Source organism: Furipterus horrens, unplaced genomic scaffold (genome assembly GCF_987537825.1).
Source record: "Furipterus horrens unplaced genomic scaffold, mFurHor1.1.pri manual_scaffold_17, whole genome shotgun sequence".
In the NCBI taxonomy this organism is placed as follows: domain Eukaryota; kingdom Metazoa; phylum Chordata; class Mammalia; order Chiroptera; family Furipteridae; genus Furipterus; species Furipterus horrens.
Window position 1 is genome coordinate 80839167 of NW_028327187.1, and position 18187 is coordinate 80857353.

An 18187-nucleotide genomic window follows, 5' to 3' on the forward strand; every position below is an offset into this window, starting at 1 on the left:
TCAGTTTTACTTTGTCCTGGAAACATTTTCTCTGCCCTTCTATCCTGAATGACAGCTTTGCTGGATAGAGTAATCGTGGTTATAGTTTTTTTATTTTCATTACTTTGAATATTTCTTGCCAGTCCCTTCTTGCCTGTAAAGTCCCCTTTGAGAAATCCGCTGATAGTCTAATTGGGACCCCTTTGTACATAATTCTTCTCTTCTCTCTTGCTGCTTTTAAGATTCTCTCTTTATCTTTAATTTTTGACATTTTGATTATAATGTGTCTTGGTGTGGTTCTCTCCGGGTCGAGTTTATCTGGAACTCTCTGTGCTTCCTGGACCTGTAAGTTCATTTCCTTCCTCAAGTTAGCGAAGTTCTGTTTCATTATTTTTTCACGTAATTTTTCAATTTCTAGTTTTTCTTCTTCACCCTCTGGCAATTCTATAATTTGAATGTTTGTTCACTTATAGCTGTCCCAGAGGTTTCTGAGCCTCTCATCATTTTCCTCACTTTTTGTTTCCTCTTTCTGCACTGGTTGACTGTTTGTTCCCTCCCTATATTCCAATTTGTTGATTTGATCCCTGGCTTTCCCTTCCTCACCACTTGTCTTGTATGTATTTTTGTTCATTTCAGCAGGACTAGCCTTCATACCTTCCCTGTCTTGATTCAGCCCCGCTGTTAGGTCTGTAAGCTGCCTTATGGCTATTGCTCTGAACTGAGCCTCAGAAAGATTCTCTATTTGTTCATCCTTCAAGACCTTTATTTGTTTTTTCATTAGCTGTGTGATTGGTATTTCAATCATTAATTCTGCCATTCTGACCATTTTGTTTATTTTTCCTTCTTGAGCGGGGCGCTTTCACGCCTCCTACACTATATTGGGCAGAGCCCCGTGTGCTCATCACAACCTGGCGACCTTTCTTACCACACTGTGGCGCTTTGTGTGGGGGCAGGGGTCCAAGATGGATTCCTGCTGTTACTCTCCGCTGAGGAACTGGGAGCCTCCTCTCAATGGGGTCTGCCTTCCCTGGCATTGGAATCGCAAGCCGATGGGTCTGTTCTGCAGCCAGGGCTGCTCCCAGGCACTTCTCTCCTCCCCCCAAATACAGGTGTCTGCTTACCGGGTCCCACTGTTCGCTGCTGCGGCTGCCACCTCCAGCACAGTTTGTCCAGCCATGGTTTAGCCCTTCCTACCCATCCAGCCAAGCACCACTTGTTTATGACTTCATACATTGGACTTCCATGTAGCTTTATTTTCTGGAACTTCTTATTTTTTTTGTTTTGCAGTAGTTGTAGTCCTTCTTAGTTGTGGAGGAAGACAGAGCATGTCAGTCTATGCCTTCATATTGGCTGGAAGTCTCAAGTCTGTGAGCATCTTTATCACCAGTGTTTTGAACTCTGCATGTGTTAGGTTGGCTATCTCATCATCGCTTAGTTCTCCCACTGGAACTTTGATCGATTCCCCCTTTTGAGCCATACTTCTCTGTGTCCTCATCTTGACAGGTTCCTGTGTTTGTTTGCCTCTGTGTCTTAGGTAGAGCTGTCGCTCCTGTTATGTTGTAAGGGGCGGAGCCTTAGGTATTCATAAGCAGGGGGCGACCTGTTTTACCATGTTGTGGCGCTGTTTGTGGGAGAGGGGTCTGAGAGGGAACAATGCTGCTTGCTCAGCACTCGCCCCTTTTCCAGGCACCTCTTCCATTTTCGCACTGGGCTGGTGCCCCTATAGCTGCTGCCGTGGCCGTTGTTCCCAGAGTGGGTGGGTCTGTGGATGTTCTAGGATTGTGGGGGCCCTTTATACAAGTGGACTCTGCTGAGAGACCAGCGGTTTCTTCCTCCACCCCGACCCCCACTGGTTTGCACAATCAAAAGCAATGAGGCTTTATTTTCCTCAGCACTGGGATTGTGAGATGTGTGGTCTGGTCTGGTGATGGGAGCATTCCCCAGGTGTCCCTCCTGACTTTTTAAAACATGTGATGGCGCTTTCCACTGGCCTGCCACTGGCGCCACTGCTGCCATCACCACATGCATCCTCTCTGCCCTGACTCTGCCCCGCCTACCTGTCTGGATGAGTATTTCTTCTTTATATCTTTGTTTGTTGGACTGCCATGCAACTTGGTTTTCTGAAACTTCTGTTTGTCTCTAGTTTTGAGGTAGTTGTATTCCTTCTTAGTTCTAATCACATTTATTGATTTGCAAATATTGTAACAACCTTTCATCCCCAGGATAAATCCCACTTGATTGTCGTGTATTATCTTTTTGATATATTGTTTAATCTGGTTTGCTAGTATTTTGTTGAGTATTTTAGCATCTATGTTTATTAGGGATATTGATTTATAATTTTCTTTGTTGTGTCTTTACCTTCTTTTGGAATTAGGGTAATACTGGCCTTATAGAAAGAGCTTGGAAGTCTTCCCTCCTCTTGAATTTTTTGGAATAGTTTGAGAACAATCAGAGATAGTTTTCTTTGAATGATTGGTAAAATTCACCTGTGAAGCCATCTTGTCCAGGGCTTTTGTGTGTGTGGAATTTTTTGATTACTGCTTCTATTTCATTAATTGTTATTGGTCTATTGGTCTATTCGGGTTGTCTGCTTCTTCTTGATTTGGTTTTGGAGGATTGTATGTTTCTAGAAATTTGTCCATTTCTTCCAGATTGACCAATTTCTTGGCATATCGTTGTTCATAGTAATGTCTTATAATGCCTTTTATTTCAGTGATATCAATTATTATTTCACCTCTTTCATTTCTGATTTTATTTATTTGGGTCTTCTCTCTCTGTCTTGTTTTTTTTTTTTTTTTTTTTTTTTTTTTTTTGATGAGCCTGGTTAAAGGTTCATCAATCTTGTTTACCTTTTTGAAGGGCCAGGTCCTGGTTTCATTGATCTTCTGTATTGTTTTTTCAGTCTCTGTGTCATTGATTTCCACTTTGATCTTGATTATTTTCCTCCTTCTCTTTGCTGAGGGCTTTGTTGTTGTTTTTCTTGTTCTTTTAGGTGTAGAGTTAGATTACTTATTTGATATTTTTCTTGCTTCTTGAGGTAGTCCTATAGTGCTATAAACTTCCCTCTCAGGACTGCTTTTGCTGTGTCCCATAGATTTTGGGTTGTTGTGTGTTCATTTTCGTTTGTTTGCAGGAATTCTGTTGATCTCCCCCTTGATCTCATTGGTTACCCATTCATTACTTAATAACATGCTACAGTATTTAGACTCCAAGTATTCGAATGTTTTTGAGTCTTTTTATTGAGTTTGGTTTCTAATTTCATGCCATTGTGATCTGAGCAAATGCTTGATATAACTTAAATTTTCTTGAATTTGTTAAGGCCTAATTTGTGTCCTAACAACTGGTCCATCTTTGAGAATGATCCATGTGCACTTGAGAGGAATGTATATACTTCTTCTCTGGGGTGAAATGTTCTGTGTATATCAATTCAATCCATTTGATTTAGTGTGTTGTTTAATGTCACCATGTCCTTGTTGATTTTTTGTCTGGAAGATTCATCCATTGTTGATAGTCTGATGTTGAAATCCCCTGTTATGACAGTATTGTTGTCGATATCTTCCTTAAAGTCTGCCAATATTTCTTTTATGTATTTAGGTGCTGCTGTATTGGGCTCATATATGTTTACAAGGGTTATGTCCTATTGTTGGATCGAACCCTTTAGAATTATGAAGTGACATTTTTTATCTTTTTTTTTTTAAGCATGGATTTGTTGTTCCACTTATTTTTTTAAATAATTTATTTGTTTGTTTATTTTTTAGAGAGAGGGGAAAGGAGAAAGAGAGGGGGAGAAACATCATTATGTGGTTGCTTCTCACTTGCGACCCCAACTGGGGACCTGACGTGCAACCTAGTCACGTGCCCTGACTGGGAATAGAACCAGTGACACTTGGATCGCAGGCCGATGCTCAATCCACTGAGCCACAGCAGCCAGGGCTTCTTTATCTTTTCTTATGGTCTTAGTTTTGAAGTCTTATTTTTTTCAGCTATAAGGATTGCTACACCTGCCTTTTTTGTTTTGTTTTGTTTCTATTTGCATGGAATATTTTCCTCCATCCCTTTACTCTCAGCCTGTTAAAATCTTTTGCTCTGACATGGGTCTCTTGTAGATAGCATATATATGGGTCATGTTTTCTTATCCATTTGGCTACTCTATGTCTTTTGATTGGAGCATTTAATCCATTTACTTTTAAGATTATTATAGATAGGTACTTATTTGTTGCCATTTTTATATTGTACCTATGTTTTTTACTCTCTACTTCTTCTTACAGGAGGTCGTTTAACATTTCTTACAATGCTGGTTTGGTGATAATGAATTCCTTTAACCTTACTTTGTCTGGGAAGCTCTTTATTTGGCCTTCAATTTTAAATGATAGCCTTGCTGGGTAGAACAATCTAGGCTGCATGTTCTTAGCTTTCATTACTGTGAATATTTCCTGCCAATCTCTATGGCCTGTTGTGTTTCTGTTGAGAAATCAGCTGAGATTGTAATGGGGCTTCCTTGTATATAACTGACTGTCTCCCTATTGCTGCCTTTAAAGTTATTTCTTTGGCATCTGGGGAATTAAACATATAATATGAGGTTACATACGTAAAAACATTTTTGCATAGTAAACAACTTGAAAAAGGCATTCAAATTTTTTACTCTGTTTATTTCTAGGTAATGAGTTTGTAGAAAATGACTTTCGTTTATATCATTTTTTATTTTCTGAATTTTCCTCATTGTGCTTGCACATTTCTGAGACTGTCTAGTCTCTATAGCGTTACATGAATTATGGATATCTTCCACAATTACTTTTATAACTGAGGGGAACAACAGACAAAACAGAAAGAAGAATCAGGAAGGCATCTTGTACTGTTGTAGATCTTATTTTGAGAACTCCTGTGTCATGAGCATTGTAAACCTTCTTTAATGCATTGCTGGGGTCTGTGCAGTTATATGTAAGACCGCCTTTTAGCAATATTTCTGGTAAATAAGCTTTTACTGAATGGGGCCTGTAGGAGAGTGATAATTGTAATAAATCTTATACTTTTCCTGACTTCAGTAGTGTGTGTCTGTTTCTTTGCAGGTGGGGTGACTCGGATGACGGTTTCTCTTGTTGTCATAATGTTTGAACTAACTGGTGGCTTGGAATACATTGTGCCTCTGATGGCTGCAGCAATGACAAGCAAGTGGGTGGCAGATGCTCTTGGGCGGGAGGGCATCTATGATGCCCACATTCGTCTCAACGGATATCCCTTTCTTGAAGCCAAAGAAGAGTTTGCTCATAAGACCCTGGCAATGGATGTGATGAAACCTCGGAGAAATGATCCTTTGTTGACTGTCCTTACTCAGGACAGTATGACTGTGGAAGATGTAGAGACCATAATCAGTGAAACCACTTACAGTGGCTTCCCAGTAGTGGTGTCCCGGGAGTCCCAGAGGCTTGTGGGTTTTGTCCTCCGAAGAGATCTCATTATTTCAATAGGTAAGGATTCCAGAAAAGGGATAATGAAATCCACTGTGGAAATAAGTAAATATTCATGACACGGGGGAAGATGGAGGGAAGACAGGACTAATTAGGGGCCAGAAATAACACTTTAATTTTCACCCCCCCCTACACTTTTCAAACAGAAAATGCTCGAAAAAAGCAGGATGGAGTTGTGAGTACATCCATCATTTATTTCACTGAGCATTCTCCTCCACTGCCACCATACACTCCACACACCCTAAAGCTTCGGAACATCCTGGATCTCAGCCCCTTCACTGTGACTGACCTTACCCCCATGGAGATCGTCGTGGATATCTTCCGCAAGCTGGGACTGCGGCAGTGCCTGGTTACACATAATGGGTGAGAGCTCATTGGTGAAGGCAAATTGGATTGTGGGAGAAAGACTGTAGAGAGATAAAGAAAGAAGAACCTATTTCACATGAACATTAGTAGAACTTACAGGCCATTTTGAAGCTCTGAGATGAAGATAGATATGTTTCTTTTATCGTCATTAATAGGAAAGGAGTTTGGGGAAGAAAATGGGTTTGAGAGGTATAAACTGCTGGTTTCACATTATAAATAACTCAGTTCTTTCCCACAAAGGATACAGTTGTGTTGTTATGAAAGGCAGCACAGAAATTAGAATGGTATTAAGTAGCGTATGTATAGTATTTGATCCTTACAATACCTTTGTTATTATTATTTGAGGATTAGAAAACCAAGTTTCAGTGAGGTTGAAAAATGTACACTAGGGCTCCCAGTTAACATATAGTAGAGGTAGCCATTAAACATAAGTCTTTTCACTCCCAAGGAGAAGGCTCCTTCTTTCTGGGATTTTTTTTTTTTTTTTTTTTTTAGGTTTTTACACCAGGTTTATTGAGGGAAGGGAGAGAAAGGGATTAGGGGTAAGAGGGAAACTCCCTGTCCACTTCGAGGGCCCATAGGAGCAAGGGGAGGGGGAGAGGAGAACTCCTGATCTACCTCGAGGGGCCCATTGGAGCAAGGGGAAAGGGGAAAAGAAGGGGGAGTGGAGACTCCCGGTTGCCCAGAAGGGCCCGTAGGAATCACCTCCTGCCTATGCATCTACAGGCACCGTCTCTACACCTTTCCAGAGATACATTTCGGTTAGGGTGAGTCTGGGATATTTTTTATCCAGTAAAGGAAGAGCTGCTATTTTTTATTGGAAATAAAAAGGGAGGCTGAGGAGAAGGGTGTAACAGATGTCTTACAGGATTTAAATAAGGAAGGGGACTTCCCCTAACTGATTCAGTCAACATTTACTGAATCCCTACTTTATATAAGAAGGTATTCCACTGGACTCTGGGGACACATAAAAATGAAGGAGGGCCACTTGGGGGGGGGTCTGCCTGCAGTGCTGAGGGTGGGTCAGCACTGGGGCCCAGTCAGCTGCTTCTCCGGTTCTCCCCTCGAGGCCACTGCACCAGGCTCTCCCTGGGCGTCTCTAGTCCTCTCTGCCTTCCCTCTGCTTAAGCCCAGGATATTTCATATAAGTAGAATAATACAGTTCAAGAAAGGACCCCAAAAAAACCCAGAATTATCTTCTGGAGGGTGCGCCTGTAGTAATACAGGCTTCTCCTGCTAGATCAACAGCCTTTAAAACTGATATAAAGAAAACTCAAGGCTTAAGAATACCAGTTATATTAAAGTATGAATAGGCAGACTCCATCCTATGTGGTTGTCTTTGACATGCCCATTCCTGTGCATTGACTCTCACCCCTTGAACCTGCTCCTGAGCTGACACCCACCTGCTTTAGTGGAAGGTACACTGCCTCTGGCTAAGGTATTTTGGCAAGGAAGGAGATGGAGAAAACTGCCAAACCAAACCAGGCCCTCTAGCATGAAAGACAAAAGCAAGAACAGATAAAGCCTATCAGTGCCTTTTCCTAATACTCAGTTTGCTGAGATTACATGTAGTGTGCTTTTAAAAATTCTTTCCCTACATTCTCCCCATTAAAATATTTTTTTTAATAAAAAAAAAAATGAAGGAGTATGCCGTGTTACAGGGAAGCTAAGAACATACAAGTGCATGTAGCACAACAGCAAACAAGGCAAGTGCACAGAACATGTTGCTGGGAGGAGGGCACAGTTATTGCTGGGTTGTAGGATCAGGGATGTTGTTCTAGAAGAGGGACATTTGAACTGGGTTTCAAAAGGAAATTAAGATTCATATATATAGAGAAGAATATTTAAACCAGAGGAAATAGCGGGATCTGAGACCTAGAAATAGTAATGCTTGCAGCGCATGCGGGGACCCATGCATTTTTCCACAGGCCTGGTACACGTATTCTAGTCCTATTATCTCATCATCTGTAAGGGCAGATAGTGTTCAAAGTTGAAAAGGACTGAGGAGGAAAAGTTTCACCTTGGAGAATGTTATTTTAACTACAGATTTATTTCTTTTCTTGTCTTCTTTTGTCTGTTAGGCGACTGCTTGGAATCATTACCAAGAAGGATGTGTTAAAGCATATAGCACAGATGGTGAACCAAGATCCTGATTCCATTCTCTTCAACTAGAATCACAGGAAGGACATTGCAGATCATGGATGTGTTTTATTAACTGAGTACCCAAAACACATTACCCATATTTGGATGGTAAAATTATGTTAGCGTGTTGTCTCTTTCCTATAAGTTAACCAGTTGCACTACATAATAGTTTCTGGAAATTGATCTTCTCTTTAGGAGAAAGTGCAGTTAGGCTTCTGTGATGTTTCATTAGAAAGATTCTGTGAAAGATTAAACAAGATTGCTATGGTTTAATTCTTTTTCTTTTTTAAGATCATTTTTTAATTTAAAACATGATTGTTAGCCTATATGCAATCATTGAAAACTATGCAAGAAAAGTTCCAACCGTTCTGACCAATAGTCTGAAGGAAACTCATGAAAAAGTCACTTTTTTGAACTCTAACTATCATTGGTGGAAGATGAAGTGTAAATTAAGGGGTTTTGCTTTTCCAACTACAGAAAACAAAGCCAGAAGGAAAATAGTAATGGTATTTTCCAGACTGTGAAAATTCAGTTCAAATGTTATCTTGTTCCTGTTACAATATTTAGCATTATTAGTTTGTATGTGTTTGTGTAAGACAGTGCTGCTTTGGTTAATCTCCTCTAAATGAACTTAGAGAGGTTGATTTTATAGCTTGCTTGTTTCTGGTACTCTTTTGAAGTGAACAAAGATAAGTTATAGTGCTTTCTCCTTGTCTGCAAGAAGGGTAATTTTTCAGATGTATGTGTTAGTAGACAAGGACTTTGCTATGAATTTGTTAGTAGCGAGAAATGATTTCTCTAGGTGAATGATTAGTGAAGTTCTAAGCAAAGTCAATGACTAGGAATTTTAAACTTTTGTGAGGTTCCAACTCATCCTCTTACCAGATGCCACCTCCACGAGTGATGGTGCTTTAGGCTTCTGGAATATGTAAGGACAGTAAAGGGAACCAAGTCTAGACAGCATACTGGTAAACTAGGGAAGATTCTGAGCTGTATCTGCACTCTCACACATTCCTTCATGAAGACAAGTACTAAAATAACTGGACGCCCATGCCTCCTCCAGTGTTAAGTACACAGAACAGGCCAGTGTTGTCCCTGTGAACATGAATTTAGGCTTGGGCTACTTTCAAATATATTCAAGGCATTCGAACATAATCAACAGCTGTGACTCCCTTGAGGCTCCTTAGAATTCTAAATAAAATGCAGAACCATTCTAAGACCCAGGGGTGTGGACAAGGCCTGGTGACACCAAAGGTGCTTGTATCCAATTGAAAAGGTGCCTGTCTGAATTTCCTACCACCTTAACTGCAGTAGAAAACATCACAGTCTAGGGACACCCGGTGGAATTACAGAGCCACCACCATCATTCCTACCACCGTTTCATTTTCTACAGTTTTACCCACATGCAGTTGTTCCTTTTCTATTCTTTGCCCATTCCTACTCCTCAGTCCCTAGCCCTCTCTTTGGGATCGAGCACTCTGCCTGGTTAATCATTCCTATTACAAAAAATAGATCCCAGGATTAGTTAAATTGTAAATCAAGCCTCTGTAATCTTATGGCACATGGACCAGAGGTAACACAGAGCCATTGGTTTTGCTCTGTAACCCAGTCACTGCTGCCATGCCTCAATTTCCACACCAATGCCCACAGCATTGAGACTTAACTGCCAGGGGTGAAAGTTCAGCCCTTCCCATTTTACAAGTATTTTCCCAGCACTTCTCTCCATCCTTCCAGCCTAGAATCAGCAGTCACTCGGCATGTTTCCCAGCTCTCCACCTCCCCTCTTCAAACACCTCATACCTCATTTTAAGAGCTGCTGGTCCCACATTCTAGGATTTTTTTTTTACCCCTAGTTCTTATCTTTCCCAAATCTGAAATTATGTTATTGCCCAGAACTAGGTAGTCAAAGCTTACTTTGACTTTTATCTTAAAAACATCAAGGCAGTCGCCAGAGTGTTTTATTTTAAGTATATCACCATAGCATTTTAATGAAAAAGAAAAACCTCTTCAGGTTATATTGTATGATAGTCATGACTCAGTAACTTTACATCTTTTGTCCCTTCCATGCCACTGATTTTCTCACATGAGATGTGGCCATTGTGCCTGACCACCCCTGTATATTGTGTGAAAACCAAAGTTCTTATCTGTATATTTCTGTTCACTACCTAACTTTTCTTATTAGCCACACAACTAACGTTTGCAAAACAGAAAATGTTAGTATTTCTGGTATTTGGTGACAATGAAAGGTTTTGTTGCATGTCATAGTGCAGCAGTGATATGGACGGTATCTAAGTTTGCCTTTGTGTTTCTTCTAGGCTCTGTTTTTAATTTTAGACAGATGAGCCAGTGTTAAGGTGCTACTTCAGAGACTAAATTCAAGAAATCAGATAACACTGTGCCAAGGTAAACTTTCTAGATGCTAAGCACCGATTGGCCCTCCACAGAATAATATCCCTGATACCTCATTCCTGATAAATCTCATCCATTAACCTCAGCTTCTCAGGAATTCTTGTAACTCATATGCTAGAAGTAGCTGTAATGTGTGGTATCCATTATATGTCTAATCCTATGGTTTGGCTCAAAGGTTGGCTAATTGCGGCTGGAGTTCCCTGCTAGACTGCTAACTCAGCAACTTAGCACTCAGTTTCTTGTCTTGAGGCAAAGGAAAATGTTCTGACGTTGCTAATTCAGCAGTTAAACATTTTTAACTAACAAACAAAGCCTATGTAGGGAGGTCTGTCAGTAGCCTCAAGTGGCCACAGACCTCAATGGCAAAAGACTAGAAAATCTGTGATTTTAAAATTAATATGAGTTGAAACTAGTTTATTTTGATAGTAAAAAAAGAAAATTACTCGACAAAAAGAAATGATTTACAGAAGAATGCCAATAAGTGCTTCAGGATTTTCCAAGAAAAAATATCTGGTAGACATCCAGTCATTAAAGGAGTGAGTCCATAGATTTATAAAAATCTGCTATATTTTGTATCTTCAGGTCTTCAGTGTAAAAAATTAAAGGAGCCCGAGCAGTTAATAGGTTTAGTTATATCATCAAAAGGAAGAAACAGGGGACTGAAAATGCAAAATAATGGCCACTTTCAAGATCATTTATATTTAGAAGTTTATTCAGATGCTCTCCTCTTTTCTGGCTCCAGCATCCTTCTGGGTCAGCCCAGCTGTGGAGCAGAGGCGGTATAGTGCACAGAACAGATATTCTTTGGCGAATAATCTGACATTGACAATACTTTGGACTTGCCAGCTGGCAGAGCAAACGATTAATTTGCTGATTTAACTGCAAAGAAGTTTGATTGTTTTGGCACCAAAGGTTGAATCTGAACCCTTTACAGGAAGAGCAGAGCACATATGAATTTTTCCAGTCAGCCTTCAATTGTGTTTGAACATGAGAATGATATTGTAAGGGAGACTTAGTGTGGTCTAATGCTGTGAAGTTATTCTCAATCATGTTATGAACCTTTTCAGGTGTGGGGGGAGCAAATACATTTTTAAAAACTTAGCATGCAATAGAGTTCATCATGGAATGTAATTGTTGCTGTATATTTTAAGTAGTTAAATCACCCATCCCGGTTGGGTCTTGATCTTGGTTTGTTTTGTTGGGTGATGAGAAGGAAAGTGTACTTGTTACCCTACAGTATCTTTATTTTAAATAAATCATCAGGAGTGAAATTTTTGAAGCTGAGTTTTTAATGATTATGAAGACAATATTGAGAATTTGAAACAGCCAGTGTGTTTTATATTGCCAGAGTACTTACTGATGACTGAGCACGTTGTACTGTGAAGAATCAATTTACCTACATTGGATTAGAGCCAAATACAGGCACTCGGTCATCTTTGAGGACAGTGCATAGAGTATTGAGCTCTTGAAAACCCTGAGAAAAATTAGGAATTTAGGAAGTAAATGAGAGATAGAATATTAAGTCCTTTAAAACATAGATATCTATATATGTGCTCTGAACTTAAGTATCCTAAAACCTCGATTTTTTTTTTTACCACCCTGAGACTGCCTGGATTCCCTTTTCAGAAGGAATGGAGAGCTATGACAATGGAATAGCCCTAGTAAGAAAATGCAAAGTTTATGTAAGATAGTGGAAGGAAGGCCAGCCATATATCCTGGCGTTTATAAACTACTTGATCATGTGCCTCAAAGGAACAAAAAGTCAAAGAGCCTCCCAGAGACCAGACCCTCCAAACAAAAGGCTTTAGCTGGAGTGAGTCTACTTTTATGGAAAGGGCTGACATAGGACAAGACATCTGTTCATGCAGGAGGGGAACCACTATTGCCATTGCCTAAATGATAAGCTTTTGGTAGATTGTCTTAAATTTTGATAGCAAAATATTTTAATATCTATATTTTTATCCTCCCCAGTATGTACCTGTATATTAGAAAGAAAAAGGTGAGGGTTTCTCAGATCAGGGCTCAGGGAACTATATAAATTTGAAGTGAAATTAGTGTAATATACCTGTGGTGACCACTCAGCTTTGCTCTGTTTCAATTTCAGTTGTTTGTTCCAAGGAGAGAAGTTCTTGGAATAGTAGGTGTTAGCAAATTCAGGTTATTCCACAAACAATTGCTGGCTACAGTCTCATTTCTAAATATCTGGATCTGGGCAAAGTTTTCAAGTAATGTAGGAAAGAAACAAAGTTAATTTTTCCACTGTGCAGTAATCACCCAAGAAAGAAAGAAAGTATTCGATGTATGGAGTTTGCCTTTCTTCTTCGATGGGGCCTATTGGGTCACCCAGCCCAATCCCGCAGTCATACATTCCTACCTCTAAGTTCCTGCCAAAGGGTCTTCAGCCTCTATTTGCACACTCATGGAGTGAATGAATGCCTTGCCTAAAGAAAGGCATGTGATGGTATAAAATTATGAGAGTTTAAAAAATGATCTCTGCCTCTCTATCCTACCCTCTCCCTCTCTTTTCCCCCCCTCTGCCTCTCTCTTTCTCTCACTCCTCCCCTAAATTCAAGACTTTCTCGGTTGTTACAAGCATATTGTTTCAAATGGGAACCTTGGAGAAAGGAGAGGATCATTCTGAAAGTAGAGAATGGAAGAAAGTCCTCTGAGTTGATGCATCCAACGGAGCTTTGCTCCACTCTAGGGGCAAAAGCCAATGGTATTTATTGGGAGTGTCAAGGGCTTTAGCATCCTGAAGGCAGATATATATTCATTGCTAAACCTTATTATTATCTACTAGTCCAAATCTATTGAAAGTCAGAGGCAGTCTAGGATTTGGTAAGTGAAATGCCATCTGGCAAAATAGGGACAAGGGAATGGCCTGAGATGTTTTTATCAGGGTAGAAATCTTCAGCCTCATTATCATATTTAGTGTACCTCAAAATATATGGTCATTTAAGAGTGTTCCTTTTCCCTCTTCCATTTTACTTTATCCCTTCTCCCTCCTTTCTCTTCCATTGTCCTGCCTTTTTAGTACTCAGCTTTTTAATAAGTATTTACTTTTTTATCATATATTTGGTTTTTTGAGACTATGTAATGATTAAGAATTAGTTTCATTCTAGATAAAATGATATGTTTAATTATTTTGTTCTTTTAGACTGTCTTTTGAGCTATGCTGCTAACTAGGTACAAGCCAGAAAAGAGTTGAGCCTGACAGCACCATGATCATAGCACTTAAGGATGACATTGATGTCATGATGGTGACTCTTCTTCATTTGACCAAGGCCAGCATCCTGCTATTACCTCTATCCATTTATTTCTGGCTATGGGAGAAATATCACCCTTTGGGTGACCCAGTGAGGCCAGGAGGATCAGAGGGTTCTAGCCTATGGACCACTATATGAATTTTCCTGAAGTAAGCTCATTTGTAGGGCAGGCTCCAACTGTGGTAGCCAAAGAAAATCTGTCTGACACAACATTTTAGTTCCTGAGAGTTGGTAGAAGTTTAGCTGGAGCTAGTGTATAAACATCAACTAGGCATCCAGAAACTAGCATCAACCAAAGCTAATATAGCCTGAGTTTCTACAGGAAGCTTGGTGCTGAGCTGTTCAGAGCATTTATTTATTTGAGTGTTGCCAACCTTATAGTCATGCTTTCTTAGCTTTATACTAACTTTTAAAGATGTTGGTTTCCATTCATAGGCACAGCCTCTACCAAAGCTGTGAGTCACTGCTCACTTCATTCTGCTCCTTGGTCATTTATAGCAACAGTCTAAAAAGGAAGACATGGGCTGGGGAGTTAGGAGACCTGGTTTCTATTCCTTATGCTTCTACTAACTAGCCTTGAGATCTTAACCGTTCTGTGCCTCAGTGTTCCCATCTGCAAAATGGGGATAGTGTTAATTGCCCTACCTACCTCACAGGGTTGTTGTGAGGATAAATTGAGACAATGAATGGAAATTACTTTGACTAAGTGCTATGCAAATTGTATGAAATGGAAACAATCATGTTAAAGGCAATGCAATGGACATTGGCAAAAGAGTTAATGGGATTATCTAGCCCTTCCTCTGTGTGGCTTAAACCCAGGTCGCCATTGCTTTATACATTTCCACTTAGCACAGATTTGTAATTATGCATGTAATAAAGTACAGCCTTATCCAGTCTGGTGTCTGGTGTGTTTTTGAAGACTCTCAGTTTTGTACATATTGATTTTTAATCATAAAATTATGGGGGGCAGGGTGTTGGGATTGGGAAAGGATAGTGTAAAAGGCAACTGAAAACTCCTACTAGAAAGATCACTTTTTAAAAAAGATTTATTAAATAATTATTTTTACACTTACAGATTCAGTAATATTTTTTACCATAAAGAGACAAATGAGGGGCAGCTTATGTTTTCTTGGATTCCAGATACCTAATTTATTATGGCTACTTAAGTGTTCCTGCCTCATATATTGGTGATACTTTCCTGAAGGCATGAGAATTAACTGGGAGCTGTAGTTTTTCTCTTTTTGAGCTTTTAATGATGTAAGACTATGAGCTTTCATAGGGCTCTTGCCTACTTACTGTCAGTTTTTACAAGGAGTATGATGGGTGATTGAAATGTTCATCAATGAATAGTAGGGTTAGTATGACCCTTTTTATGGTGTGTTGGGAACCCTCTGAAGTGACCAAGGAGGGGGTTTTTCAAGGAGGTAGTTGAATAAGCAAACATATCCTTTTCACACCTCTCTAGAAAACAGAAAACAAAGGAAAGCTATACAGCAGATCCTCAAGTAACTGTTTTAACATCCTTTGGTCATAACATTGATGAGATACTCAACTCATTTATACCATATAGCCTGTGGTAAAATTGGTTTTGTTACATATCATTCCACTTAAATCGCAGAACCTGTCAATGACATTAAGTGAGGACTTATTGTACTTTGAAGTTATACTTTCTTATTCTATTTTTTCTGCATCTGATTTGTCCTTCCTAATCCCTCCCTCTCTGTGTGAGCCAGACCACTCGTAAGGCAGTTTGCTGTGTGTGCGAGTTATCATTTAAGAATTCCTTCTGGGACTCCCGACTTCCGGCCAAGATGACGGCCTAAACAGACATGCTGCGTCTCCCTCTACAACTAAGAAGGAATACAACTACCTCAAAACTAAAGACAACAGGAAGTTCCAGAAAATCGAGCTGCATGGAAGTCTAACAAGCAAAGATATAAAGAAGAAATACTCAACCAGACAGGTAGGACAGGCAGAGCCGGGATGGGGAGGAAGCGCTGTGGTGGCAGCAGCAGCAGCGTTGGCAGTGGCAGCGGCAGGCTGCTGGAAAGCTCAGTAACACATTTTTAAAAGTTAGGAGGGACACCTGGGGAGTGCTCCAAGTGCCAGGCCAGATCACGCAGCTCATGGTCCTAGCGCCAAGGAAAATAAAGCCTCATTGCTTCTGACTGTGCAAACTAGTGGGGGTTCAGGCGGAGGAAGAAACAGCCAGTCTCTCAGCAGACTCCACTGTTTAAAGGGTCCCCACAGTCCTAGAAGATCTGCACACCCACCCACTCTGGGAACAACAGCCAGGGTAAGAACTAGAGAGGCACCAGTCCCATACAGAGTGGGAGAAGTGCCTGGAAAAGGTGCAAGTACTGAGCAAGCGGCATTGTTCCCTCTCTGACCCCTCCCCCACATACAGCACTACAAGGTGGTGAAACAGTTCTCCCTGTACTGACCAATCCCTAAGGCTCCGCCCCTAACAAGGTAACAGGAGCGACAGCTCTATCTAAGACACAGAGGCAAACAAACACAGGAGCCTGTCAAGATGAGGAGACACGGAAGTATGGCCCAAAAGGGGGAATGGATCAAGGTTCCAGTGGGAGAACTAAGCAACAAGGAGATAGCCAACCTTACTGATGAGGAGATAGCTAACCTAACAGATGCAGAATTCAAAACACTGGTGATAAAGATGCTCACAGGCTTGACAGATATGCTTAAGTATGGCAAACACATAAGGGAAGAAGTGAAGGCTATGCTAAATGAAATGAAGGAAAATTCACACAAAACCCATGGTGAAGGGAAGGAAAATGGGGTTCAAATCAATGATTTGGAACATAAGGAGGAAAACAACAGTCATCCAGTACAGAATGAGGAAACAAGAATTGAAAAAATGAGAGGCTTAGGAACATCTGGGACAACTTTAAACATGCCAACATCTAAACTAAAGGGGTGCAAGAAAGAGAAGAGGAAGAGCAAGAAATTGAAAACTTGTGTGAAAAAATTATGAAGAAAAATTCCCCATATGTGGCAAAGGAAATAGACATACAAGTCCAGGAAGCACAGAGAGTCCCTAACAAGCTAGACCCAAAAAGTACCACACCAAGACACATCATAATTAAATGCCAAAGGTTAAAGATAAAGAGAGAATCTTAAAAGTAGCAAGAGAAAAGCAGAGAGTTACCTACAAAGGGGTGCCTATAAAAGACTGTCAGCTGATTTCTCAAACTTTGCTGGCAAGAAGTAGTTAAGGTGATGAAAAGCAAGAACTTATAACCAAGATTATTCTATGCAGCAAAGCTATCCTTTAGAATGGAAGGGCAGAAAAAGTGCTTCCCAGACAAGGTAAAGCTAAAGGAGCTCATCATCACCAAGCCATTATTTTGTGAAATGTCAAAGGGACTTCCTCAAGAAAAAGAAGATCAAAACTGTGAACACTAAAATGACAACAAACTCACAACTATCAACAACTGAATCTAAAAAATAAAAACAAAATCCAACTAAGCAAATCAGAATAGGGACAGAATCATAGGTATGGGGATCATTTGGAGGGTTATCAGTTGGGAAGGGAAAGGGGGAGAAATGGGGAAATGGTTCAGGATTTATAAGCATAATTGGTTGGTACAAAATAGACAGGGGGAAGTTAAGAATAATATAGGAAAGGGTGAAGCAAAGGAACATATATGCACAACCCATGGGCATGAACTAAGGGGTGTGGGGTTGCTGGAGGGGAGTGGGGTACTGGGCAGAGTGGAGCCGAAGGGAAAACAACTGAAACTACTGTAACAACATAATCAATAAAATAGAACTTAAAAATAAATTACTTCTGTTGACTATGTTTGCACTAGTGTTGACTTGATATCTTATTGCTACCAAGAATTTTAATACCTTTGGCTTACTTGGTATCATTTTAGGAAGGACCTCACTATGTAAAAATAACTCCCTCATAAGCCTGAAATTTTACAAAAATTTCATTTTTTGATGTTATTCATAATTTTACTGGCTCCTTCCACACTATCACTATCCAGCCTCTAATCTAAATGCCTTTTGAGAGAAAAAAATTAGCTTTTACCAGGTATCAACAATTTGCTATGAATTAGAATGCTATGTCCAGTCACTATAGGGCTCAGATAAAGTTTCTTCGATAGAGTATGAGGTACACACCAATTCATCATCTAATATAGGAGCTTCCCAGAGAAAACATGGAAATAACCACCAGATGTCAGTGCAATCATTGAGATTCTAATGTAGCTAAGGGTTGGTCAGAAAAGAATGTCTCAGGGTAAACAAGGCAAGAAACCTTAATTCATACATGCAGTTGAATGCTGGGAATACACAATTCAGTCACAGGTTATTTCTTTGTTTATCCGTTTGTGGGATGATGCCCAACCCACTGAGCCACACCAGTCAGAGCTGACTAGGACTCTTTTGACAGTGGGTTGGTGATGTTAATTATTACCCAGGGATAACAGGCACAAAACTGGGACTATTCCAGGTGTCTTAGTAAATTCAAGCTGCTGTAACAATAGACTGGGTGGTTGAGGAGTTCCCATACTTATGGATTGTCCACTGCTA

The 18187-nt window shown here is 40.1% G+C and overlaps 1 protein-coding gene across 1 annotated transcript in view; it reads left to right on the top strand.

The window, feature by feature from the left end:
- Nucleotides 1–8991, top strand: part of CLCN5 (Cl-/H+ antiporter 5) — a 201168-nt gene extending 192177 nt beyond the window's left edge. The window contains exons 12-14 of the mRNA XM_090264459.1: nt 5046–5444; nt 5591–5807; nt 7892–8991. Of these exons, the coding sequence (XP_090120585.1) occupies nt 5046–5444; nt 5591–5807; nt 7892–7982 (707 nt within the window). The 3' untranslated portion in view covers nt 7983–8991. The remainder of the gene's footprint in view (nt 1–5045; nt 5445–5590; nt 5808–7891) is intronic.
- Nucleotides 8992–18187: the final 9196 nt, after the last annotated feature.